Source organism: Ptiloglossa arizonensis, chromosome 6 (assembly GCF_051014685.1).
Source record: "Ptiloglossa arizonensis isolate GNS036 chromosome 6, iyPtiAriz1_principal, whole genome shotgun sequence".
Lineage (NCBI taxonomy): Eukaryota > Metazoa > Arthropoda > Insecta > Hymenoptera > Colletidae > Ptiloglossa > Ptiloglossa arizonensis.
The window spans coordinates 8,659,678-8,687,540 of record NC_135053.1 but is presented as its reverse complement, the minus strand read 5'-3'; the positions used below and the strand labels follow the sequence as shown (position 1 = coordinate 8,687,540).

The following is a 27,863-nucleotide window of genomic DNA, read 5'->3' as shown; positions in this document are numbered from 1 at the left end:
ACCGAGAAAGCGTCGTGTTATTCGACCCGTGAACGCTAGGTGCCCACATTTGCACCTTGGAACCGTGTAATTCCAGGGAACTCTAGGGGACATTGTCTTTCGAGATATTGTTGGTATTTAGGATTTTGTATAAAAATGAACAGAAAGAAAGACGTCTCGAAAGAACGTGGTTCGAGCGTCGGATGAACGAGATTTCGTTTGTTTCTTTATCAGAGAAGATGGGGAAACGATTTATATAATTGTTTTATGCGAAATTTAATTATCGATGAGGTTTGGTTAAAATTTTTTTTACAAGTTTTAGAAATAACGAATACCTAAAGTGAATCGACTAGAATCATCTATCGATTCGATCGAGGGAATAGTTTGAACGCCATTTTAATTTTTTAAGTCTTGTATTTATGCATACATCGAGATGTGTTTGAGTCTTTTAAACGATAGTGTATATTTTATTAGTATTGTTTAAAAAACTGAAGGTCACTCTCGTGTCTCTGAAAATACGTAACGTTAAAAATTAAAAGGGGCTTTTTTAATACAATTTATATCGTATAAAATGTTTTTCGATATAATCAGTAGTCAAGAATATATTACTAAACCACTTTGTATAGATATCAACAAATTACAAGGGACGAGCATCATTGTTCATGGATTGATGTTACACAAAATTTAATCCGGTCTTGAAACAAGAGTATAACACTTGAATATAAATTTCAATGAAATCCACTCAACGACATATACATAACTACGATTCGTGCATTTGAATAAATTTTCTAGTTCAATTTTCAGTAGTCGAAGCGCGACCAGGAGGTTTGGAAACGAGTGAAATTTCTCTCGCTTAAAACAATACTCTTTCTTATCGGTTGGAACGTAAAAAGTATAACACGATTTGAAACCGAGCACACGTATACACTAACGTTTCAACAAAGAACGCAGAAATTTGTATGCAAGCCTCGCACTTGGTCACGAAGTTGTTAACTATTTCCTACGTTGACTGTAGAAATACTTGGAGACTCCGTACAGTCCACGAAAATTCAGTTCAGCAATTACTCTAACAAAGTATTCCAACTACGAACTACTCTCTCGGAAAGAAAAAGTGGTTAGGTATGGGTTAGGTGGTGAGGTCAAACTTAGAGTGATAACGTTTTCGCGGAAATGTCCATATGGATTGTTTCGTTTTTACAAAGATTATTCCTCTATATTTTAGTAACCTGTTTCGAAAACACTGGGTAGAACACGATCCAGTTCTTATCTGTTACAACGATAAGTGGACTGCAAATTTTATCCATTTATTCCGTATTCCAGTTCGGAGTACATACACAAAACAAATGTAATTCATAAATTAATACAACGGTATTAATATTTCATTTTACCTACGTGCATATTTTCCACGTACGTTTAACATGTTCTTTTTCGTATTTGCATACGACGTAAATTCATAAAATCAACATTGTAGCGATAAGCATTAATTAATCCCGAAATCCAGTACGTCTATCGACGAAAAATTTCATCCTGAGTAAGGAAACAAAAAAAAAAATAATAATAATCAAGTTGTGATATTTAATTTCATCAATTAGATTTAGCGTTATTTTTACTCGCTTCGATTGTCGAGAAAAATCACAGAAACCGTTCACACTTTTCTTTTACCATTTGCACCGACTTTATCCGTTCAACGAAACAAATACGTATCGAAATTCGTTTTCTTTAAACCTTTCTAATTGTACAATTCTCGATGCGATATACCTATCTCTTCCCAATGTTCCAGTATCAAGAAGTAGACCGCTCGTAAATTGCAATCGCTTGTAAATTTTGCTTCAACGATCGAAATAAATCGCTTCTTTCTGTTGGTCGTACGCGCTACCACCGCTGTGCTGCGTTTCCTGCGAGGTTGAAGGTCTCCAATTTGAACAACCGTCTTGAGACTTTTTGCGTCAATTTGTCAGAAAACACTCACCGGGAACGGAAGAAATTTCGCGCAACATGCTCCTAGCACGGGCGAAATTACGCTGTTCCACGAGTTCCGTTGGCAACGCGATCGCTGGCAAATCGACAAATTACTCGAGCCACGCAAACACCGGCGGCCGGAAGAAATTCGATTTGTAATGTCGTCGACGTGCACAACGAATTGGTTTGGGAAGCGTTTCGCCATCGTGGTATAAGAGAATCGAAGCACCGAGTGAACATCGTGCATCGAGCATCGTGAGGCGGCGCGTTCGAGCCGGACTCACTGTCTAAGAACACCAGGGGGTCCTCAGAAATTGAAATTCCTTTGGCAGGGAACACGATTCGTGTACGAATGCGATGTCGAAACGAAATTCGCGGCGAGGATTAAGCGCGAATCAATTTTCTGCCCGAGTCGTTCGTCGATAACGCGAGTGGCGCCGCCGTGTATTTTACGCGTAAGAACTTTTCAGTAGAGATCGGCCTCGTCTCGAACAACGATCCATCCTCGTAGCGTTTCTCGTCGCTGATGTGCACATTATCCTTTGCAAAGTTGCAATTCATTCCGAACGAAGTGCACGACGACGCACCACCCTCGTGAGTCTCGAGAACAGTTTCCTTTCTTTTTTATAGAGAGGGTGAGTGAAGACTGAATGCTGAATTATTTTCGAAACTGTTAATTATATCGAAAAAGGCTTTTAACAATGGTTGCTGAAATATTTTTGGAGTTGTTAATTATATTGGAAAAGGCTTTATTATATTGAACAATGATACATTGTTCGAGAAGACTAGTATTTTTGTAAGTGGACATGTAAAGGACATACGAAGGTAAAGTTTTCTTTTTTTAAATGAAATTATACGTTTTGTAATGCATCGATCCATGAAACGATCAAAGCTAACGAGTTGGATCGATCTGTACCAGTTTATATGTAATTACGTTGGCTACGGATAATCTTATGTAAAATAATTGAAATCTATTGTTAGATTATTTCCTTTTATTTGAATCACTTTACAAAAGGTTAACATAGTCGTACATAAAATGGTACGGATCGTTCCGACTCGCTGGCCTCATTATGGAGAAAAATACTACGTATAATTAAAACAAAAATACAGCTACAATTAATTGTAGAAAAATTGCTCCGAAAATATTTTAAAATATCTCCTAAAATGGTGGCTTCTTTCTGAAATTAATGCGTTAAAATTATACATGATTCCATTTTAAAGAACAAAGTTGACCTTTATTTATTCTCTTCGTGTCCACTTGAAAAAATTCAAGTCACGTCGAGCAATGTTCTCTTTGAAACAATTCAACCGTTGTCCAAAGTCTTTTTCGACACAATTGTATCTTCCGAGTGTTTCTGGTATGTCAGGACATACTGTTAGGTATTATCCTAACATGTGCATTGAAATGTCAGCACCATATATTTCTCACATTAATAACACACTTATTATTAGCAATAATTAATTACACCAGAACGCCGTTACCCGTGTAATTTATTAAAAGCGTCACGTGTACATGCAATAATCGCATACGTTTAATTCCATTGGAAGTAATTATTATTTTTGTAGCGTGTCCATTATCTATATCTCCGGTTAATCCGAATAACTCTCGATTCGTTATCGAAAACCCACAATTTATTGTTAATAAAAATTTCGATAATTCCGATACATACGGAAGAACTTATAATCAAACAATTATCGATCAATTTAACCCAAAAGTGTTTCTGTAGTTACGTTTTCTCAACTTTATCTAGAAAATTTTGTTTTTATTCAGAACTATAATATAAGTAAATTACGCTGTGTAATTACCGTGACGATGCTATTTATATTCGTGACACGTACAACTATTAATTTTTTTGCCAGCAATTCTTGTGCATTTTCTTATTAGTCCCGTTTACTTATTAATTAGTAAAAGTTTACGTATTAATTACCTATCGCTAATTAATAAAACAGTAAATATTTCGGTCACCTGTAATTTTTAATGTATTTTAGAAAATTCCTTAGCTTTCTCATTATTACTATCATTACGTTGTACGATGAAGACAAGATAAAACTCGAGGTGAAAAACGTTACACGTTATACAGAGTGTAATTGAAATAAGTGACCAAAGGAGCATACCCTGTTCACCTTGATGAAAACTAATTTTCCCGAGATACAAATATTTTTTAATATTAATCTCTTGGTTAATACGTCCAAGCAGGACTCATCTCACACTTTTCGACCACAATATTTTGACGAATTTAACAAGAATAATATACACCGAAAGGAAGTGTTCGTTTATATCTACGCGGAAGAAAATCTGAATTTCAAAATTCATTTTTCATTTACAAAAACCAATAATGGAGTACCGTGTGTTCGGTAGTCTTTCGTAAATCGAAACGCGTGCGCTTGTGTACGTTTCAGCAAACCGAAGCTCATAGCGATATCGCAAAACGGGAGATAGTCGGAAAATAGCCTTGAGGGTTCAAAATATTTATCACTGACCGTAGCAAATTTAATATCTCAACTCCCCGATGTGAACAGATCGAGACAAGCAACGTAACGCTGCTGAAAACGTGGTTACGTATTTTTCCTGTCCCGTTCAAAGTATCGGTTCGTATTAAAGCGTTTCGACGTATTTCGACGTATATTCCAACGTTCCACTTTCTTTTCCTCGATGTGCTACTTTGACCTCGTTGTTGAATCTCGAAAGAGGAATCGCGTTATTCCGCGACGAGTGTTGATAATTACAAAACGAGAAAGGAACGTTCGCAACTCGGAGGAGTCATGACGTAATTAAAAGTTCCGGTTGTCAAGAAGAAGTTCTCTGTTGCGGCAAGGTCGCGCGAAAATGAGAGAAGACGGTTCGGTACTATCGGAGAAAATTGTGGATTCGTTCGAATATGAATCGGTCGCTCGTTGCAAGGATATAGCGGTGGGATCGTGTGCGGGACCTGTAATTGAAAAAGTCACAACAGAAACAACCGGAACCTTGGAAATTGCTCGAGTCGTGGCTACGACTGCTCCTGTTGGCGTATATTTACTCAGGCATCGTGGAATTTGCCATTAAAAGTTCAGGTTATTTAAATAACTCCGCGTCGGGAATAAAACGCTTCCCTCGGAAACGATTTAATTCGTTTCTTCGATACGAACAGGTTCATCGTATTTGCTAATTTGTCTCGCAAACTGCGTATTATTTGAAGGTATCTATATAAATAATTTATCCGGTTATAGGGAAAATAACACAGCCATCTTTCCTGAAAATTTTCATCAACGTTTCGATCAATTTACTTTATAGCCAACATAATTTCCTTCTCTATTCAATACCGAATATTTATTACGTTATAAATCATTTTCTTCTTTATTTAGTACCAAGTGGACGTATCGCAATATAAATAATTATCTTATTTATTTATCGCTAAAAGAATTGTATTATAATTCGAGTAATTTTTTTCTCGATTTATAGTTATAGATTCTCAAATGGGTATCAACATTTGGACCAAATCGTTGATAAAAACCCTATAATCAAAGAATACACACACAGATACCGTGTCAAATTTTTAACCCAAATTAGGAGAAAAGAGAAAAAACACTCGCGTAACAAATTTACATCCGATTTCGTTAAAGATGTAATCCAATACTTATTTGATAATTTTTTCAAACGCCTTGGCGTGTCACATTTTCGTTATATTTTCACAGTACTTTTACAAGAAAATAACTACGAAATAGAATAATTTGCACGGTTACTCTCGATTAGTAAATTTGTAACGTTACATTTGTTACACAGAGGCGTGTGCAGCTCTCTCGAGACAATTTCCATTGCCAAAATAAACGATGGCGAATTAACGTCGTTTTCGCCACCGAGAACGCAGAAACTGAGTGTACTTCCATTAACTTTATCACTTTCTTCGATCTGTTTTTCGGTATCTATATTATTCCCAGCGTGCACGTGCGAATGCGCACACAGTGTTGCGCATTGGACTTTTCTGAAACACTCTGCTCCACGGATATCCAAGGAGAGAAGTGGCGGAATCGATTTTCCTTTTACAGCACGGTTACGTTTCGCAATGATCAAACAAGGGGTAAGCTTTGCGATTACTTCAAAGGAACCCCGGAAAAGTCCGAAGCTTCGCCCGTAGAAAATGATCCGGGTCGCCAAACGATTTTCCTCTTTCTCCTCGTCCTGAAACGTCAGAATATTCGCACATTTTTAAACTTCCCGCTGTAACTCAACGTGCTACAGGCGTTTTAAACGCGTAACTAGTTCAAGTGGAATTTCTAGTTCACCGCGATCTCAATCTTCGTGATTATGAACCGTCACGACCAATTTAAGATTACAACGTGACTGAACTAAAATAATTTTCACCAAAAATTAGAGCCATCTGAAAATTCATTATTCTATAAGAACAATGCACCGTTGAATACCATTTACAGCGAACGAATTGAAAATTAAAAGGGAGCGATTACGAAAGAGCAAAATAACTTTTGTTTCAGTCGTTGTTTTAAAGAAGAGGGAATAAAAATTGTCGTCTTCCAACGTGGAGAATGTAAGGATTTGCAAGTTTGTTAATTTAGGAACATTGCGATTGTAAACAAATGTGAATTATTATTGTATCGCAATATTTGTAATCATTAACCGAATAAAAAGATGAGCTGGCGATCGCAAATAGTAGTTTATCGCTTTCAAGATAAACCGAGTGGTTACCAATTATGTTTTTGTTACTGTAGGATAAAAAAAAAAGGTTCAGCTCTATTATCCGTCAAACTTATGACATGTGCGTCAGACGTCACATCTATCATCACGATCACTAATAATGGGGCTTGATATGAAATTGAGTGGAAAGGAATAAGCGCGTTAAGTCGTTATAAGCTACGATAAAAATAGAAATGCTGGATAAAGTGAGCGACAAAGCTGTTAAAATGATCGGTGGTTAACTTTGAAAGGAAAAAGTGATACGATGAATTGAAAAATCGAAAATCCTATAATTGCTTCGTTTAATAAAAAATTCAAACTGTACGCGAGTTTCGTTGCGAGCGAAGAAAAAAGCGAAAACGTTGTTCAATTTTAATTCGTTACACGAGAAAATATTTACCAAAAACAACAACAATAATACGCGGGAGACCAACATTTCCATAATTAATATCGTTACGTTTAACAATGCTACGTTGTTTTATTTTGATTGTTTCACGAACGGCATAAATACAAGTGTGGTATTTTTATTAACTTCGTTAACTTCTCTCTTGCGCAAATTTATGTTTCTTCTATTCACGTTGTTTGCTATTTCTATTTTGTTCGTGTATTTTATCTCTATTTTTATATTGTCAGGACCACCAAAGAAAATCAATTTCCTTTGATCGAAATGTCGAGGCAATTGTTACTTACTATTGTTATCAGTTTTCGTTTCTGTCTGGAACTGTATTTTTAGCAAAGAAACTGAGGAATTTGTTACTGCAAATTTTACACGAAATACGCAACAAATTGACGAGATTTGATGCTGAAATACATTTGAGAAACGTAAAGAGGTTTGGCGGCGGTTTAAAGATGCTTAAGGTAGGAGAGAACGGAAATAGGAAAAGGAGTGGGGATAAGCGTTTCATCCCGGGCCTGCTAGTGGACTCGTCAGTAAGGCATCCTAGCAGGCCCTGCCTTATACGCCGGGACATTGGAAGATCGGTAAGAGGTCGTATATATACCGATCGGAGCAGGTACGGGAACTTGCGGGAAACGGTTGGTGGTGAGTTTCCCTCTGGTGGCAAGCGTGGGTAGTGCCGCCACATAACCCCCTTGCCAGTGGTAAACGATACTTTGAAGTTCCGTCCTGATGTCCCAGTGGCGTAGGTATTTGTTCCGTTGGTCGGTGGCACAACAGGCACAGGAGGAGGTTGTCCAGAGCGGTGGAAGAGAAGAATGCTTCTTTTTCGTAGTAAGGCCCAGCTGCTGTCGATTGCGGAATACGCGTGGCGAGCATCGTTTGCTCAAGCCGCGTTTTCGCTTGTTGTCCGACGTTGATGCGTGCGCGTACCAGTATTTATGAAACGCATCGGTGTGGTCGGTGAATAATGTCGACAAGCTGCCTGCTGTCCTCCTGGGGTTGATCCTGATGGTTAGCCGGGAGTATAGCGTTCGTGTCGTCGCTGGCAGGTCGAGGAGTCAACCCTCGGAGAGGGGGATTTACGAAAAATCGGCCTTTACGTTGCGTTCCTTCCATCGTCTTGTGCTGCACCTGTACTGCTGCTGTGCTGTTGTCCAGAAGGTTGCGTGTTGCTAGACGGGGTCACCACTTTGGCGGCGGTTTAAAGATGTTTAAGATAGGAGAGAACGGAAATAGGAAAAGGAAGTGGGGATAAGCGTTTCATCCCGGGCCTGCTAGTGGACTCGTCAGTAAGGCATCCTAGCAGGCCCTGCCTTATACGCCGGGACATTGGAAGATCGGTAAGAGGTCGTATATATACCGATCGGAGCAGGTACGGGAACTTGCGGGAAACGGTTGGTGGTGAGTTTCCCTCTGGTGGCAAGCGTGGGTAGTGCCGCCACAGAGGGATTAAGTAAAACGATATGGTAGAATTTTTAAAAGATTAATATAAACGAATATTCGAGTTTATAGAATATCAAGTTTTCCTTGTTGAATCGAATTTTCCTCCGGGACCTCGTGCATGGCGAAGCTTCGTTCTTGTGACACGCATATACCATTCTCATCGAAACAACCGTGGAAAACGACTGTGCCATTTCAAAAGAACTGCATTAGTCGCGCGACCATTAAATTTCCGGAAAACGTGATCGCTCGAACGTTACGTTTTATCGTGTCGTATTAACGTAGAGGACGATTGCATTTACGAGGACTTCGAATTAGTGAATATTACGCATATAAATCTGCAGTAGCCTTTGCCTCGACGATGTTAGTTTAAGGCAATGGAAGCAGGGTTTTCCTGATTTTAACATGTGTGTATTATATAATGCAAAAAGAGCCTTGCAGAGGTACCGTGAAACGTTAACGAGTGTTTCAACGTACCAGCGAATATACAGATTGCAACGAGAAATTGAAAGTCAAAGGAGATAAATATAATTTCAAATTTTTCCACCGCAGTATTTGATCAGGTAACGTAATTAGTAGATTCTTTCAATAAATGTAGAAGAAATTGGAAAATTCTATCAAACCGTGCTAATGATAAATTTTGTTCGATAAAAATGAAAAGAACTGAAACTGGTTGGTGTTGCGAATGAAAATAAACAGGTTGAAAATTAACTAAAAGTTTTTTCATAAACGTTTTATAATTTTTTTTCTTAATTACATGTCCTACAATGTAATAAATTTGCTACAGTAATTTATTTCTATCGAACGCTATTAATGAAATATTAACGAAAATTTAGATCTAGAAATTACAAATTGACACGCAGGATGTTGATAAAGCAATCTTAATATATATAATATATATATAACGTGCTCTACGGAAGCGTAAAATACCATTGTAGAAAGATTTAACGAGATCGACCAACAAATAATTTCAATATTCGTACTTTTACAATCCACATTCGCTTTAGAACCAGAAAACGCTTGCATGTCAAATAAAAGATTATCCACATCTCTGAAGGAAATGAAAAAGAGTTTTTTAATCCGAAATTAACCCAGTTTTAATTCGTAGAATTCCATCTTTATGAAAATTACCCCTATTCTCGAAACACTACTTTCCACCTATTAAAGAGAGTGAAGTTAAAAAAAAACAACGATACGGTGGTATGTTGTTATTGTAAATATTGTAATTTCCACGTCAGCCACGGAGCTACATTATCGAATATACAATTTAGCGAACAAGAAATAAAACATCGTGCTACTTTGACATTTCGAGAGTAATTCCAACACATCTCGTTAGTTGTCGACAAGACGTGCTCAGTGAAACATTAGTAAGGCATAATACATCGTTAACATTAATCCCCTCTCCACTGTGTGAAAGTGGATTCGAATCCCACTTCTGTCACCAATTGTAACCGCAGAACGCGTGTTACTTCGACCACGGAACGACATTATCTGATGTACAGTCACCGAACTGATGGTATAAACCGAAAGTGGGTGAATCTACATGAAAAATGTAGACGTTAAATATTTACACAGCACGCGTACACTTGCGTATGATTTTACATCTACGTATGAAAAATATCTTACTTTAAATATCAAAGGACGACCAGTGAAATAAAATTACCTTCTAATTAAGAATTTTTGTATCAATTTAAAAATTGTTAAACGTTCCTCTCTTGTTATACGAGGTGTGTTCAAAAAGTATCGCGAATTTTGTGTTTTTTCAAAAATTATTTATTTATTCATGAATATCTATTTTGTCCCCTTCAAAGTAATCCCCATGAGATATTATACACTTGTGCCAACGGTTTTTCCAATCTTCGAAGCACTTCAAAAAATCATTTTTTTGTATCCTTTTCAGCTCCTCCTTCGATGCCGTCTTTATCTCGTCAAGCGTAGCGTAACGTCGTCCTTTCATGGGCCTCTTCAGTTTAGGGAACAAGAAAAAGTCGCAGGGGGCCAGATCTGGGGAATACGGTGGCTGCGGCATCATTAGTGTGTTGTTTTTGGCCAAAAAGTCGCGCACAAGCAAGGATGTGTGAGCAGGGGCGACCCGTCTCATGCCCAAATCATTGATAAAAATCGAATGGCACGAGCCAATCGATATGTTTAGGTCCTCAGCAACTTCTCTAACGGTGATTCGACGATTGGCCAATATCATTTTCTCCACTTCATTAATTTTTTCGTCTGTTGTTGAAGTGCTCGGGCGTCCGGCACGCTCTTTGTCGTTCCCATCTTCTCGGCCTTCTGAGAACATTTTGTACCACCGATAAACGTTGCTTCGGTCCAAGGTAGCTTCTCCGTATGCCACAGTCAACATTCGGAATGCATCCGCGCACTTAATTTCGTTTTTCACACAAAATTTGATACAAGTTCTTTGATCCATTTTTCTTAATAGGTAAAAATCGAAGACGATCCAAAACACGTGCAAGCAAAGCAGCTGTCAACCATTAAGTGAACATTCAAAATGGCCGAGCTTGTCGGCATAAGTGAGAGACATGAGTACCAACACAAAGCCACAAAAAGATCGAAATTCGAATATACGTAACCCGCGAAAATTCAAAATTCGCGATACTTTTTGAACAAACCTCGTATACCTCTCTCCATTTTCTGTTCATGGTATCCTTTACTTGTTATCCCGTCGTAAACAAGAGATTTGATATGACTCCATAAAAATAAATCTACTTCGCGTCACGTTACTTCAAAACTCGAGGAACTTCTCAAATTGAAAACTTTGAAAATTAGAAACGAAGGTGTAACGTTCAACCGATCGAACCAAATACTGTCCTGTTAATTAACCACCTTTTCTAGGTAGAGATTTATTTAACTCGGACATAGTATCTATTATTCCAATGCTCGAGGAACTTCTAAAATTGAAAACTTTGAAAATCAGAAACGAAGGTGTAACGTTCAACCGATCGAACTAAATACTGTCCTGTTAATTAACTACCTTTTCTAGGTAGAAATTTATTTAACTCGGACATAGTATCTATTATTCCAACGCTCGAGGAACTTCTAAAATCGAAAAGTTTGAAAATCAGAAACAATGGTGTAACATCCGACCGATTTGCAACCCTCGCTGAAAGCACTCCCGTGGAAGAGATCAAGATATCGTTCCGATCTTCGGCACAACAGTCCGCAGGAGGAACAACGTGACAGGCGATATTTGTAAGCTCTTCAATTTCATCCGACGGTCCCGTAGCTGGGGCTACAATTACAGAGGATGAAGACGGAGTCGCGAGGACAGCTAGGGATCATCCTCGACGAAGAAGAATCGAGGCGATCAGACGTTCGAGAAAAAGAAAAAGGGCGGTCGGTTCTGTTGGCGCGGACCTCCTACGTGCCTGTCCTTAGATCCTGATGGTCGTTCCCGCGACACGTTCTCTCAGAGTCTTTCCATTTCGCGGATTAGCAGCGGCTAGGAATTGCAGACGATCATCGGACGCGGGTGCCGCGAGTTCGAGCCCAGCTCTGTGTAAACGATGTACAATCCTCTCGGCGGTGCTTTCGCGAATCGAGTTCACGGATTATCCTCAGCGAGAACACTCCCGACGGGGATTAAAGTCTCGCAGGACCATCGGTCGCTATGGAAATGAGCGTAACACCCGACCACGATATCGGTAGTCGTTCCTCGTTCTGTCGGTGGTTTTTCAACGACGTAATAAGCGGTGGTTGCGAGTAGCCGTGGATTAAACGGCTAATGGATCTTGCGAACCACGGCCGAAAGTGCTGAGCTACCGCGATGAGAATTGTACACGCTCGGGGCACTCAAAAAGGGTTCAAAGGCAGCGTACGTCAAAGAGGCGCCTCGAACCGGTCCCGGTGCTACACTTTGTACACAAAGAAACGCAACCCCGAGGGGAGCCACACAGCGAAAACAGACCGAATCGAATTAGAATAAAATTACTCGACGCGAATAATGGGCCGCGATAGGCGACGAGAATCGGATCGAATTTACACCGTGTCGGTAATAATTCCACGGTGCACGCTCCTGTCTCCGAACATCGAACACACCAAGAGGGTACAACGTTGTAACGTCATTGTGTAAACGCGAATACCATCCGGGAGGAATTTACCGGTGTTGAAACGTCGCACTCCCAATTTGTCCCTCACTGACATCCTTTGCCTGCAATTAAAATTGGAATTACAAGGCTGACGTTCCTAACGTGTGCTCGATGTTCGGAAGATGACGCGGGAATTAACGACTGACGACGAGGGGAGTTACTTTCGGTCTTGTCGCTTCCTTGCACCGTGTATATGGAAGATGCTTGTTCGTGCAATTTCAGAGGAGGAGACCTACAGGGTGTCAAGCGTAAAAACTTGCCAACGTGTTCTTCGAATTAAGAAGAAAATGTTACACGAATGTACTAGGTTGTTCGATAAGTTTTCTCGTTTCTTCCATTGTATGAAAGATACTATGACAGTTCAATTTCGAAGAACTGAAAATATACGAACGAGTCGACGGATCTACATGGAACTTCACACACGTTCGTCTAACAGTAGTACCATCTTTGGAAAAATAAAACGACGAACGTAATAGCTTCATTTCGTAACGTATTCTGACTGAAATCGTTGATTTTTACCGATCTTGGTAATATTTATGCAGTATTTCGTATAAAAATGCCACGAATCTGTGAAAGCAAAAATTTACAAAGAACAAAGTGACACGTCCGAAGAGTGCAAAGGATTAACGATGCATTTGCTGAAATTGAACAAAACGAAAGAGAAGTTTAAAATACGATAGATTCTATTTGGTTTAAATAACAGTCTTGCGTTTAAAATGACGGGCGTCATTTCGAAATGAAATTACTAATCCGTCGAGAAAGCAGTCCATTGTTATTTTGTACTTTGTTTGTAACTCCGCTCGTAGAATGTGCTTATGAAAACGCGAACAGATTTTGCTTAGTTTAGTTTTGTTAGATTATGTAAATATAAACGATATTTATGTAATTACAAATAGATACTATGTCAACGAATCATCGGTCCACCATCATTTTATATTTTTTGCTATAACTTCAAAATGAATCGTTCAAAAGTCTATATTTGTACAGCACTTTTTTTCATTTTGTTCCTAGAATATGCGGTAAAGTTTTTCGAAAAAAAACTGGTACACTCTGTACATTGCTCGATTCGAACTCTTCTCTCGTTTTTATTCCATTCCACTAATTGATTTTTTTTTCAACTTCTCGTGTAACAAGAACCTTGGATAACCGAATGGCTATTAAAACTTAACACTTGCCACCTGTTTCCCGCGCCAGTTACCCAATCAGTTTACTCGGAATTTATTCCCTAAATTATGGACACATATTGTAAGTTAAAACATCAACACCTGGAATTTGTCGAACGGACGTAGGATACACGGGATAGCGTACGATGTTTTGCATTAATTTGTAAACACAATTAAGTTACTTGTTCGAAATAGCCGGAGGCACGTAATGCCCTACGGACTTTCCTTTTTCGTAACCTACGACACCTTATCAACGAAAGTCCCACTTGGAAACAGCGACGATAGTCACCGTTGAAATTTCGACAAATTTATCCATTTCGAAAGGTATTCATCGTGACTCGAATCTTTCACAGATTCGTTACATTCTTTTTCTGCATATATCTCTCCCAAGATCAATAAGGAAGTACTCGACAAAATAAAACGAATGTTCTGTACGAAGCTACAAAACGAAAAATTGCAGTTGCAAAACTGCATTTCTTGTAAAATCCTCGCAAAAGTGATAACACGTGCTTCGTCACAGAATTTCGTACGATTTAAATCGCGAAAGAGAGTGTACACCGTAACGTGATCCTTCGTAAGTATTTGCACCGATACTTAAGGTTTCTACTCTGTGCACAAGTATACAATTAACGACCGACCAACTTAATCGGAGTTTAAGGTTAAGATACGTCGCTGCATTATGCAAAGCAGGGAAACTTGCTACGCGAGGGGAAGGAGATAAGACATGCTTTGGAAGGAATTCTGCTCGAGGCTTTAAATACCTACTCGTTGAAATCTTCTTCGTTTTAAGGATTCACTGGCTTTGGACGCAGTGAAAATATTATTGCAGTCAACTGAGACCAGAGAGAAAAATATTATAAGCTGAACGTTTACGTGATATTCGAAGATGGTTCTTCGTCTTCGATGATTCAACTTCGTTAAACTTTACTTTCACACGTCGGACAAACTGCTTTGAAGGTAGAATTGCTTATTATTTCGGCAAGTAATCGCCAATAATCGTAATAACGATCACTCGATAGTACGGTTGAGAAACATATGATGGTATAACGCTACACGCGAGCACTACTGAAACATACTATAATTGAAACTGGCGAGGGAAAAAGTTTTCAGCGGGCGCTTGCCAGAAAAAGACGAACGAATCTGTGGTCGAGAATGTACGTTACCGCAGAAAGTTTGGATATATATAACAAATAATAATCAAACATATAATTGACCCCAGAATGTTGCATAGCGTTCGTATTAGATCATCCCGTAAGTAATATTGTTTTCTGATGCTGATATTCGGTGCAAAAAATTAGTACGTTTATTTTTAATTATCGATGTACGAATCTATTGTAGCTTTCGATTACCTTTTACCACTTTTCAGTGTACTATTCTTTTCGTGAAAAAATATTGAAAATTATCGAAGATTTAAAGTTTTTCATAGAAGTATCTCGATTTTCTTACTTGCATTCTTGCATTTCCCTTCTTCTGACGTTTCTCGATATGCGCCTTATATTGTTTCTACAATTCATCGAACAAGATGCATTTGACTCGATCGAGCTGGATCTGACCGAAAAATACTTGTTCCTTCGAACCAGACTTCATGAAATCCAACGTTCTCTTTAAACCCTCGTAACTTCGTTATTTTTTCAATTGCAACAATATCCGTTGGCAAAAATATATTCAAGGACACACACTTTCGTAGAAACGAAAGTACAATAAACAGAAGAAATAAAGTTCTTTCGAATCCGGCAATATTCACTGACAGAAATATTTTCGAGGACATGTATCACACTTTGGGAAAATGAGATTTTAAAAAAATTCGACCTTTTTAAAGTTCTGGAGCAGAATACCGGGTGAAAGTGAAACGAGAGATAAGATTACTTATCGAGTGACGTAATAATCGTACGAACGAAACAAGTAAATCGTAAACGGAGAATCGCGAAACGCGGTAACGTACAAAATTAATTAACGCGACCACGATGCAATACGGCTTTGCGTATACTACGGTGTTAAAGAATGAAATGGCCACCGAACGGAAAGCAATTAACAGCACACGACGTTGTTCCGCCCTGATTGCATCGTGTGGACCACAAAACGCAACCGAGGTGGCAAGTGACCAAAGTAGTTTAGAACGATGGCCGTAAGAAAGCCTTGACAGCCCGGTCCCAGCTGCTGGAAATTGAAGTTTAAGAGATGAAACTCCTTCCCTATTTCGACACTGCTGTCCAACGTAATTTACGTTGACACGCTGTTGCAACGTTGTCTATCGAGCAGAAGGGATCGAAAAGAAGCGACGAAACTGCGCAAACACGCTCACGGAATTCGAGGGTAATATTTTTTTTCTCGAACTGCAGAAGTTCGGTTCTTTCGTCGAAACGCTCTCGAGACGCGATTTCATCGAGACTTTTCTCGAACGAAACGTTCGGAGAGCTCGTTGTAAACAACAGAAATATTTTCGAGGACGTATACAGTCCTCGATCCTCGACGTCTCCTCAACTGAAATTAATAAAACGAGTACATCCTTCCTCGTGTAACTCGTGTTCCATTTTCTCAATACGGGACATCGACGACAAATCTTACGAACGTGTTCATGTTACGATAAGATGAATTGGTTTTAATTCCAACGAGGATTGTTTGAGAACGAATACGGTTTATATTTCGAATCCATATGCAGTTTGCGGTTGCACCAAGTCCGATTACACTCGAGGTAGCAAATATTGGCTCCTCAAAGCTACTGAACGGCTTTACACTCGCCATACTGTTTGACCATTCCACCAGTTCTATATCTGTTCGTTGCATTTAGAAGGGAGAAGACGTAAACCTACTGCTGCATGCTCTTAGTCTCTCGCGAACACAGAGTCGGGCAGAAATGAAGATAAAGCGACGTTATTCGCGATCTAAGAAGTGATTTTCAATGATCTATACCTTCAGCCCCGAGTGTAAGAACGAAAAAAGGTTTTTATCGGAGTGGAGAATATATCTTCCGCAGCGATTTCTTCGGTTGCGATTTTTATACATTGGCACCGATGAATTCGAACTTTTCACTGTACTGTTGGTCTGCTGTACCAATCTAGATCTTATTTAAAGGATGCTTCCGTTTTAAAAACATCGATAGAGTTCGAGTTGCCTGGTAGATGACCTAATTTTCTATAATGCTGTTTCAACTTGGAGATATGCACGATAAATAGTTTCCATTTTATTCAAATATACGACAAACTGACCGAAATATGTTGCCTTCATTGTATAATAATGCAAAGCAAAATTAAATAATACGCATAAGAAAACAATGGTGTTCTGTTTCAAACTTTTTTAAAAAATTACTTAATTATTAACGGTGTCTTTGCCTACAATATTCGTGGTCAATTATTGAAATAGACAACTAATGGTACTAGTAAATTAATTTGAAACAAATAGGAATACGTTCACCATTGGTAGTTCTAGTGTTGAACAAAGAATTATAATTATTCTTTCCAATAACAATGCAAAAGCACCGAAACTTTAATTCCTTCGCGATTCGTTATAATAAATAAATACAACCAGTAAAGGAGACGTGACGAAACTTGAGATATATTTTCGTAATCAGCGCGAAAAGAGCTTTCCAACGATGTATCGATACACGTACTTCGATTCGATAGACAGTTCGAAAGGAGCCAGGAAACAAGGTGACTAAGCGCGTAATATTTTTTTTTTTTTAACGCCTTAATTATTCGACGGAAAACGACGAGAAACGCAAAGTGCGCAGAAAAGTGAACCGAGAAAGGGTAACCTTTTTCTTCTTTGTGTTAATTGTCATTCACTGTCGCGTTCAGCGGCAGGAAGAAAAGCTTCGAGCTTCGTATCACTTGGATACGTCCCGGAAGAGTTCATTACAACATTTCCACAGACTGTGTACTCTGCTTTTGCGCTTGAACGGTGTACGTCCTCGTTACATTGCACGCCGACGAACGAATTTGAATCCGTGGCACGTAACGATTAAAGTGAAAAGAAATCATACGCGTACAATTACCGCGATACGTAACACGCTGCATATCAATCATTCAGTGTGCACCGCGGCGCAACGAATGACACGTGTGTGTAAACGTCCACGTACCTCGAGTTGTAATTAGGGACCCGGAGTCGGTGTGCAGAATCGGAGTCGGCAAACATCATTAACGGAGAATAACGGGGCAAACACGGTAAAGATTGAGAGGTTCCCGACGTTTGCTCGCTTTTAACTGTTTCCACGTTGCATCGATTCGAGGAGTGCACTCGTTAAGGCTGCATGCACCCGAGGATTTTTGCTCTTTCTTGCGGTCGTTGATTAATTTTATCGCGCGGCTCGACGACTTTCTCGAACGAACGAGCTTGCCGATAATATCGTGTATCGTTCTACGAAACGAAATTAAAAAGAAAAACGATCGAACGTACACGTACTCCTATCGCTGACATTGCAAAATGTACGCCCGGCGAGGAGGAATTAAAATCGTCCGAATGGTCAGGATTTGGTGAGATTAACGGCAATGTGGTCGTTCTATGCGAGAAACTGAGACGAAAGTATGGAATAACGATTTATCGTACGAGGCTTTGTTTTCGAGAAAATCGATATTGAAAATTCGATACGCGCGACGTTGAGGCCCGCGTGTCTGTCCATGACGCGTTATTTCTACTTAGGATCGGTGCTCTTAAATGTTCACTGTGGTACAGTGAAGTGTTCATTTTTTTTTTTTTGTCGATCTTGTCGTCTGTTGTCTATTTGACTAATTGAGACCAGTTGAAATGTATTTTACCGTAACGTTATCGACACTTATGAACAATATAAGTAGAAAAATAGGTAATGGACGAATACGTTAGACAAGTCGTATTCGATCGTACTTGTACGATCATTTCACCCGAAAACAATGCCTCGGATTAACAAACTTTATTCTACATTTTCAATTAATTTTCTAATGTAGAATAATCATATTGCCGCTTGCACCACCTATTAAATAATACGTAAGTTCGTAGTTCGATCAATGATACTCGACTGTAGGTCTGGTATAGGATAACCTACAAATAAGGGGAGAAACTTTGGAAGATTATTCTACCCGTCTCGAGGATGTTAAAACGTCAAGTTTGCCGTAGGGCGAAGAGTCATTTGTCTCTCGAAAACGAAACGTTTCGAAGCATACGACTGTACGACTCTTTTACGTCCTTGAGTCGAGTAGAGTAAACTCTCAAAATTTGAGCACTTATTTCTGGAACATCTCGCATAACGACGACATGCACTTTATCCACTGTGCCAGAAACCTAGATAAAAACTTTCACGAATCGATAATATCTGAAACATCTTACAACGTAAGTAAATCGAACGAATTTCGATTTAACAAAATTACTCCTTTTCGTTATTGTGAAATGCAAATAATTCGTTACAAATCCCGTACAATGTAATCCGACTGTTTCAAAGTCTCTGATTTAAATTGCGCTGAAAACGCAAGGATTAAGATTATTATTCGCATTGTGCGCAGGACAAAAGAATGAATCGCTCGTGATGAGAGAAATTGTTTGTCGCTTCAATGCGCGTAACGATGAATCATCAATGTACAGTACGGTGGAACATTGAATACAAGAGTCGCACATATTTCACGAATACTCGGATACGTACTGGGAACAATTATACGATAATTCTGATGCATACATGGATGATCAGAATGACATTCAATCGGAGATACGAACTATGTTATTTTTGAATGTTCTGATAATCGGATGAACTCGAATTTAAATTAGTGTTGCAGCTGTGGTGGCACCTCCCATATTCGTCACTAGATGGAAAACCGATTCGTTGACCGTTTCCCGGAAGTTCTCATACCAGCTCCGATTGGTATATAATAGGTTGCTCGACAAGTTTTGTCGTTTGATAAGACACGGAGCTATTGGGTTCGTCGTTTTATTTCTCTAAAGATGATACTACTGTTTGATGAACATGTGTAAAGTTTCCGTCGATTCATTCGTATATTTACAATTGTCCAAAGTTGAAGTATCATAGTATTTTTTTACAATGGAAAAGTCGACAAAACTTATTGAACAATCTAGTATATATATAATCCTTTACCAAGCTCCCAATATCACAGCATATAAGGCAGGACCTGCTAGGATACTTTACTGAGTCCACTAGCAGGATCAGGATGAAACGCTCTCCATTTCTTTTCTTTCATCGCATTAATAGTTGCTAAACAGCTGACAAATTTTAATCAACGTGCTTCTCTCAGCACGAAACTGCGCTCAAATTTTAATCAGGTCGTCATCTTTACAAATATCGTTCCTATTTTTTAAAAGTAACGTTCCACGTACTAGAAACGTTAAGTCAACAAATACTGACACGATGGCTTCTTATCATCGTAAATGAAACGAGTATTGACACGTTTGACTATTGTACTGATTTTCGAAACAAGTTCTGTGGCCATCCCCGTGGATCGTAAATAGTTTTTATTATTTCTATCCTTGAAAAATTACTTCTTAAATTGAAAACTTTAAACATTAGAAAGAAAACTGTAATATTCAACCGATCGAAGCAAAAATTGCGCTGTTCGTTAGCTCATCTTTTGGAGAAAGAGATTTCACGTCTGTTCAAAGTCAATCGCGTACATTGCTCAGAATCGAAGGTAGACAGTTTCTATTATTTCGAAGCTCGAGGAACTTTTTAAATTAAAAATCTTCCATCGTTGAAGTTGGAAGAAAGTTGAAGAAAATTGCATCGTTCGATCGATCGAACCGAATACTGCTCCGTTGATCACTTTTTCAGGGAAGAAATGTATTTCACGTTCTTTCAGAACTAATCACGCATCATGCTTACAATCGAAATCGTTGTTAAAGAATTGACAACGTTACGCTCGTATCGGTGGTATACACGAATCGAATCGATTCAAAAAGTTGCAGAGTTGCCTTGACAATTTCCGCGATATAGTATCGAATAAAAATTGTCTTCGAAACGGGCATCCCTGTATAGAAGCGCGGCAAACGGCAGAGAAACTGCAAAAGGAAATGCACCAACCCGGTACTTGTGCAGCCACAAAGTTGTGTCGTGGTCGATGATGCGGAATGTGAACGGTAGGAAGCACCTCGGGGAGACCATAAAGGACCTCCTATAAAATGGAAAAGAGGTATCGAGAGACAGTTTTTTTCGGACGAAAATGTACCGAAGTATCGGAAGTGCATTTAACATACACGGTTTCTCATTTTTATTTTATCGCCCGATCATCGTAGAAGCTATCGATTATTCGAGAGTACATTCAGTCTTAACGTACGATTAAGTAACTTGTACACGGAAAAGTAACGCAATATCGGTGAGATCGAAGTAACTTTCTTCGTTGTAAATATTAATTTAACGAACTTGATCGAAACGACGATATCTTCGGTACAGTACTGTATCGTGAAAATTGTTTCGTTGAATTCGCAAAAATGAATTAGACAAGTTTTGCAATAATTTCAACATTGGAAAGCACGATCGTCGTGCACGACCTATCCAGCATGACTTCCACGTTTCCAGCATGAATCTCGATTTTTCTCTATTCCATCGCTACGTGAGGCTCCTGTCAAATATACTGACAAGTGGTTCTTCTCAGGAATGCATACGAAGTGAAGATCTTTTTGTTTCAAGCAGGTGCTTTTTATTACTTATTTTTGCATCATTTTATTCGGTTCTTCTTTCCCGGAACGCGGTCCATTTTTGAATATTTCACTCGAGAAACGTAATTGCGTCCGTGACGAACTCTCGTACTTGAAATGAGTCGATACACTATGAATTATTATACATATAACGGTATTAATATTCAGAGATATTTAGTTTTATCCGTGAACATTGGAAAATTATAAACCCTGGTAATTAACTTCCATCGTTTTCAATAAATATGAATCTTCGATGCTCGGCCAACAATTCGTTAAATAATGGAAAAACGAAAAAATACACGTATTTTGTTTCTTATTACGGTGTTCTTTGGACGTGGTTTATTTGCTCGAATATCAATGAAAAAAGCACGAACGAAGCTTGCAATAACGACAGACATCGTATAAATAGAAACACGTCTACGTAAGAGAAACATGTATAAACTATAATCGTCTTGCGAAATTGTTTTTCGTAATTGGGAAAATTATTATCGAATTAATCGTTTGTAAGTAATAAAACGAATGTTGGGAACTACACGAGACTTCCCAACAATTCGGGAGCCAATTCTGTGACAGAGGCCACTTCCAGCCGAATATTGTCACGAACAAGTACGGCAGCTAGAGGTTTGCTAGTAACCGATTTTGCAAAGTTCTGCTCGTAAATTGAATCGACACAAGTGTGTGTCCGAAATAATAGAAGGTACCCAACTTTCTATCGCACACTCGAGCCGATTCAATTTTCAGTGCTTATCACTGTCGACGACACTGTTTGTCCAATGAGCGCTCAATTGCGTTTGATCGAAATTCGGCCGCATTAATTCATTTTCTTCCATTTTCTTGCCCAACTTCAGCCGCAATGGGCGATCCCGACGAAACTTCCGGTCGTTTTTATTCACGAAAGTAAAGACTCCCAAAAGACTTCCAAACGGCCACGTCTTCGCTGTACCACACTTTGGAAAGTATCGACAATGGACGATCGATTTTGTTGCTCGGAGTTCACGATGTCTTTAAACCGAACATTCTCGCGGCGGTTCAAAGGTTTCACATTTAACGTGTATGCTTGGCCGCGCTCAGAGTTTACGAAATTCGAGTTAACTTTCTCCTTTTACCCGAAAGCGGATTTCTTTTAAGTTTACAACGCAATTTCACGCAAACCGCTATAAAAGTATTTCGTAAACCCGGATACAAGTATACGTTAAGTGTGACGATAAAGTGGTAACTGAAATCGGTTGCTGGTGAAACTGTTTACAGTCCGATCGCAGGAATAAATTGTACCAAATGTTGGTTACAAGTTCAAGTCGTGGAGAGAAGGTGTAATATTATCCACAAAAAACACTTAAACTTGAATCTGTAAATCCGAGTTTATCAAAGTGGATTATATCTGAATGTGCATCTCCGAATAGGACGACTTCAAAGATTTAGAGATTACCATAAGACGTAATCAGGCTTTGGTAAAACGGGAGTACTGTACTACAAATCGGAGTACTGAACACTGAACTAGACATTGATCATCGTGTGCGTAAAGCAATAGAACACAATTAAACGTTTTTGATCCACGACCATCTACGGAAACTGGTCAGACTGTTGGATCGAGACAAATTCAACTGTGTGTTGTTTATTTCTGAAAGATTGGCTGAAAGGTGGTTCGCTAGAAATTGTCTCCAGGCTTTGTCCGTTTATCAGAAGTCTCTACACATAACTATATATGTACCTAGACATCACGACCTATTTAGAGTCTACTGGAACAACTCGGTATAAATTCTTGAGATCATACAGGATTTCTCGAGATCTTCTAGATCTGCTGCACCTTCTAGACCTTGTCTTTGGATTGCATCGAGTCTCGTAGATGCTCGTAGTCTCGCGAGACAACTCAAAGTATCTAATATCTCGTGTCAGATCGAACCGTACCGAACCTCTTAAAATCTTCCGAGACCGATTGTACCTTGTCATGTTTCTTCGAACTTCGTCAAACTTCATCAGATTCTGTTGGACAAGAATCGAGCTCTTCGAACCAATCTGTCCAGACTTTCTGATCCCTACCAAATATCTGTAGCTCTACAATGAACCCGCTAAATCTCTCCAGACATTATTGGATATCGTCTTAGCGAACCCTAAAGTTTAGAGAGTTCGTACAAGACCAACGTGGTAAGGTGGGATTGCGTCGAGTTCAACGAGATTCGTTGACGTTCCAAGTGGTTTCGCTAAACTCTGTCAAAGTTTAGCGATTCCTGTTAAGTCCCAAGGAACTTCCGGGGATGTCAGTTCAGGATGACAGACTCTGTTTCATACTGGTAATCAAATTTTGCGCGAGTCGACTGTGTTCTGTACGGTACATACGTGTTCAGCGAGGCTGTAAACGAGCATTTCATACGCACAGGATCCTGCATCGTGACTTTTTCGAAGCTGCAATTATCCTCGGATCGAGTCGGGTCCACGTTCTATTAACTTCAATTTTGCTTCGCTCCGTTCTAGATCCAATTGCTATTATTTAAATGTATTTAAATCGAAAATAATACGTCGTGTTTGTATCTTCCCTCCCCGATATTGGAAATGGATATTAATACGATATCTGCCCGCTCGTTTATGTAGCGATGCAAAAGAGGACACGTTTGATGAGATCGAGGTTCTATTAGTCAAATTCGTACGAATCCGTCCGATTTTATTTTTGACGCGCCTCTCGTGTAATTCGATACGAAACAGAGCAACGAGAAGTAGGAAAAAGATATAAAAATGTTCAATCACGCTTCTTAAAGATTGTAAATCCAAGTATAGTATCGAGTGCGTTTCTCAAGAATCATTTTCAGTTAACGTCTTCGCTGTTCGACACACCAAAGTGTCGAGTACCATCGTTACAGCATTATCTTCCGAATTTATGTTTCTTTGTGGAAGAATGTGAAAAGGAGGCTCGGGTAGCGAAACAAACAGTTCTCTGGGAATAAAGCGTGCTATAGGCGATGACATCTCTTTGTTCTTCGAGTGAGAACGATATGGCAGTGTGCCAACAGAAAAGAAAGGTAATTGTTTCTCATGTTCCGCGGTAAAAATAGACGATGGGCCACAATCGCGCACAAACGGTAATTGAATACACAAAGTTGGAAGAAAGAGGAGCTCTCCGAGCATAAAAATAAGATTCTACGAATAAAACTTGTAATTGTTCGAGGCAGCCCTTGAGTTTCGTTTCTTGCAGTTACGAGTAAAAAAAAAAAAAAATGTTATCGAAAAGACGCAATCGATTCTTAACACCGACAGTTCGTGGCAATACTTCCCGCGGAAGTGCAACGTGTGCGTCTTCCTTCGCGAGGCTGCAAGCTCGAGGAAAGAAATTTTGAACTCTAATCAAGTGTCGCTGAGAAGCACTTTTCGAACACTTTCCTTTTAGCCATTCAGCGGAGAACTTTGGTGAAACTCCCATGTGGGTCGAGATAAATCTGAATCGCATTCCTGGAATTTCCATTGAGCGAAATTTCAATTCGAAAAGTAGTTTGGTACACGCTCGCCCGGAGATATTTTAAATGAGAAGAATTTACTAGTTCCAAGACTTTTACATTAAGAGTTTAGTACGAGTGTGGTTCTCTCGAGGTACGTAAAAAGAACAGATTCATTGTACTTTTGAACGCGCGTAAATACTTATTCCCCACGAACCAGAGGAGACCTGCGACCGAAAATTTCCCGGTTGTTGAAACACTGGAAGTAACTCCGTGAAATGTATAAATGTCACGAACCTACTCAAACTCTGAAGAGCAATTTTTCACGACAAAAGCGGACGCGAATGCGCGAATGCTCGGTTGGATGAAGAATTACGAGCGTACTTCGTTAAAGTTTACATTTACAATTGTCTGCCTCATTGGAAAAACTACCGATTCATCGTACACCGCTAAACGTGCTCGACAAATGTTTAACAATCCCTAGAAACTCTATAAAGTTTTACGACGCGAGTAAAACCGCGCGTCCCGCGCACGAACGAAGTTAACGTGTCCGTAACGTATACGTATTCTTCTTTCCTGTCAGAAGGTCCACCACACCGATATGTTTGCGTTACAGAAGATTTTACGACCGGCTGTCTAAGGAAGTCACAAAGTATACGCGCGAGTGACTGAATATTTTTCAGTCCACCGCGGAGCAAATCGATACTTCGATGTACTTTTCACGGTTGGAGTTTAATACAGTGTGGTTCTTAAATCGTATATCCGACGCAACTGTTTTCAAACTTCGATATTAAAAAACGGATGATACGATAAACGTTCGTGGTTCAGAAAGGAGAATCGTACGGTAGAATTGCATTTAAATGAGAATATTTCAAGATCGTGTAAGTTTTTTCCAATGAAAATCATTCTCTTTCATCTAAGTAAAAATTATTTGAGACAAGTTGCATCATACTGTGCGTCGTATAATTTTATTGACTAATTTGAAAGTAAAATAGACTCGATGCATCATTGACCGATCGATTTCGTAAAACTTTCTCCGAGTGCCAGCGAGTACCGTACTTGAACATAAAAAATGCAGTCGCACCAGAGTGACGTCGCCGTAATAATAACATTAATGTCACTCGTAAACGAATAACACGACGACCAATGCTATCGAGGTCACGTGAACTTCATCTTTCGGACCTGTATCTAAAAATGATCGTTTCTCACATAAAACGTCTTCTTCCGAGTCGAATATTTTTCTTGCGAACAATTATTTAACATTTCTTCGAATCTGTGCAATCGTAACAATTTCTTCGCGAAAATTATCCTATTAAAACGTAATACAGAAATCTTCGTGCTAAATTTATACCAAGCTATATATTACTGCAGTATTTAAGAGTAGTTTTATTCAATTTGATCATTAACACGTATTAATTTTTCTCCTCGATACAAGATGTTTCTAGAAACTAAAACTCCCTATAATTCCTTTGTATGCGAAGAGAATCAAATTTGGAGAACAATGAAATGTACAGATCTTTTGAACAAGAAAAGATATTGTATGATTCCACGAAGAGAAATTATATAATTGTAATTATATCTTGGAAGTTTCTAAGGAAGATCTCGCTAAATCGTATCGTTTGAGGAAACCAACTATAGCTCGTCCTAGTTTCCAGAATCTCTCTGCCAGGTGCTTCGAAGATCTTCTAAATATAATTACGGAATAATTTTAATATGTGGGATTCGTTGAAAGATTTCAAAGATATCTTTTTTTCTGGCTCTTCTTTCATTCGAATCAAAGTTGCCATTTTAATTGACCAGCCATCTCGAATACGTTAATTTTGTATTCGTAAAACCATTTTCGTAGTCGTCTCCATGTGCATCCCATCTATGACTTACCGAATTTTTTTCAGTTAATTTAACACATCGCGTTGTGCGTTATTTAATGAAGAAAATTGGAGAAAATTGTTAATTTTTCAACAAAATCGTGTGACCTATGCACCGAAATAAACACCGTAATTGAGTTGGACCTAATTACGTACTACACAAATGTTTGCACATACTATAGGGCAGCCACTGTACTACTTGCTTTTACACGTTTCGCACAACGCAAATCACAAACCTCTGTACGTCGTGAGTTGACACAGGACTATTTCATGTCCAGTGGCTGTTGTTGTAATATCCAGCAAGCATCATCCTCATTCGTGGTTGAATTTCGCATAATACCGCCAAAGGCGAGCGCTGTTCCTTCGTTTGTCTAACGCGTCCGTCATTAGCCACCATTTCCCTCAAAATTTATTCGTCAATTACACCCATTGTGCACGGATAATTAGGATATATTTGAACAGGCGTCTTGCGGTTAATGATCGTTGAAACGCGTCCCGCATAAATGCCCACCAAAATTCATTGCGACACAAGCCACAAATGCGGTGTTTTGGAGCAAAAAGTATTACTTACAAAAAGCATTCCGCTTAAAATTGTTGTTCGCGTATAAGCCTGACAAATTTCATTGAAACCAATGAGGATCGATACTAACGTACCCTTTGTAAGCTACACTAAAATTACGAAATTTTCTGTCGTTCAATTATTTTTAACAATTGATTCAACGTATCCGTTGATTAACACAAATTGCCCGAAGGTCATCTTTACGATCACTCAAGGAAACGGTGTACTCAATCTTAGTTGTATTCATTGCCGTAATTGTGTTGACTGTTGTTCACAAGCTTCAATTACAGGGCGCATCATTATCATCAGATTTGGCACACACAGGTGTGACCAGACCTAACAACGTGTCTCGTATTCAACCAGATTGCACAACTACGTGAGAAACATGCTACATTGTTAAACGAGTCGCTCCTGTGATAGTTTGGACGCAGATGTAGTCAATTTTGAGTTTGTGGAAAAGTTTTGAAACATGTGGAAGACAACAGTCAGCACCCGGTGTTCCCTGTTTGGAACAAAAGGATATCCGACGAAAAATCTTCTCTTAGAAATCGTAGGTGACGTTGAGGAAATTACCAACAAAGAGGACATTAGAGGTTATTTTTGTAAAAAAGAACAATTTTCAAACAACATTCGTTGCAGACGTTCGTATCGTTTTAAAGCTTCGTGTTTGTTTTCTATATTTGTTAAAAATAATTGAAA

The 27,863-nt window shown here is 39.0% G+C and overlaps 2 protein-coding genes across 2 annotated transcripts in view; one reads left to right on the top strand and one right to left on the bottom strand.

The window, feature by feature from the left end:
- Nmdar2 (glutamate ionotropic receptor NMDA type subunit 2) overlaps positions 1–27,863 on the top strand; it is a 390,479-nt gene that overhangs the window by 335,090 nt on the left and 27,526 nt on the right. The gene's annotated exons all lie outside the window — the stretch shown is intronic.
- Positions 10,215–10,872, bottom strand: LOC143148237 (protein GVQW3-like). Its single transcript, XM_076314367.1, has one exon. The coding sequence runs from the start codon at positions 10,870–10,872 to the stop codon at positions 10,225–10,227; it is 648 nt and encodes a 215-aa protein (XP_076170482.1). The 3' UTR covers positions 10,215–10,224.

Coding starts and splice junctions, on each gene's coding strand:
- LOC143148237 (XM_076314367.1), bottom strand. CDS start 10,872: ATGGATCAAAGAACTTGTATCAAATTTTGTGTGAAAAACGAAATTAAG.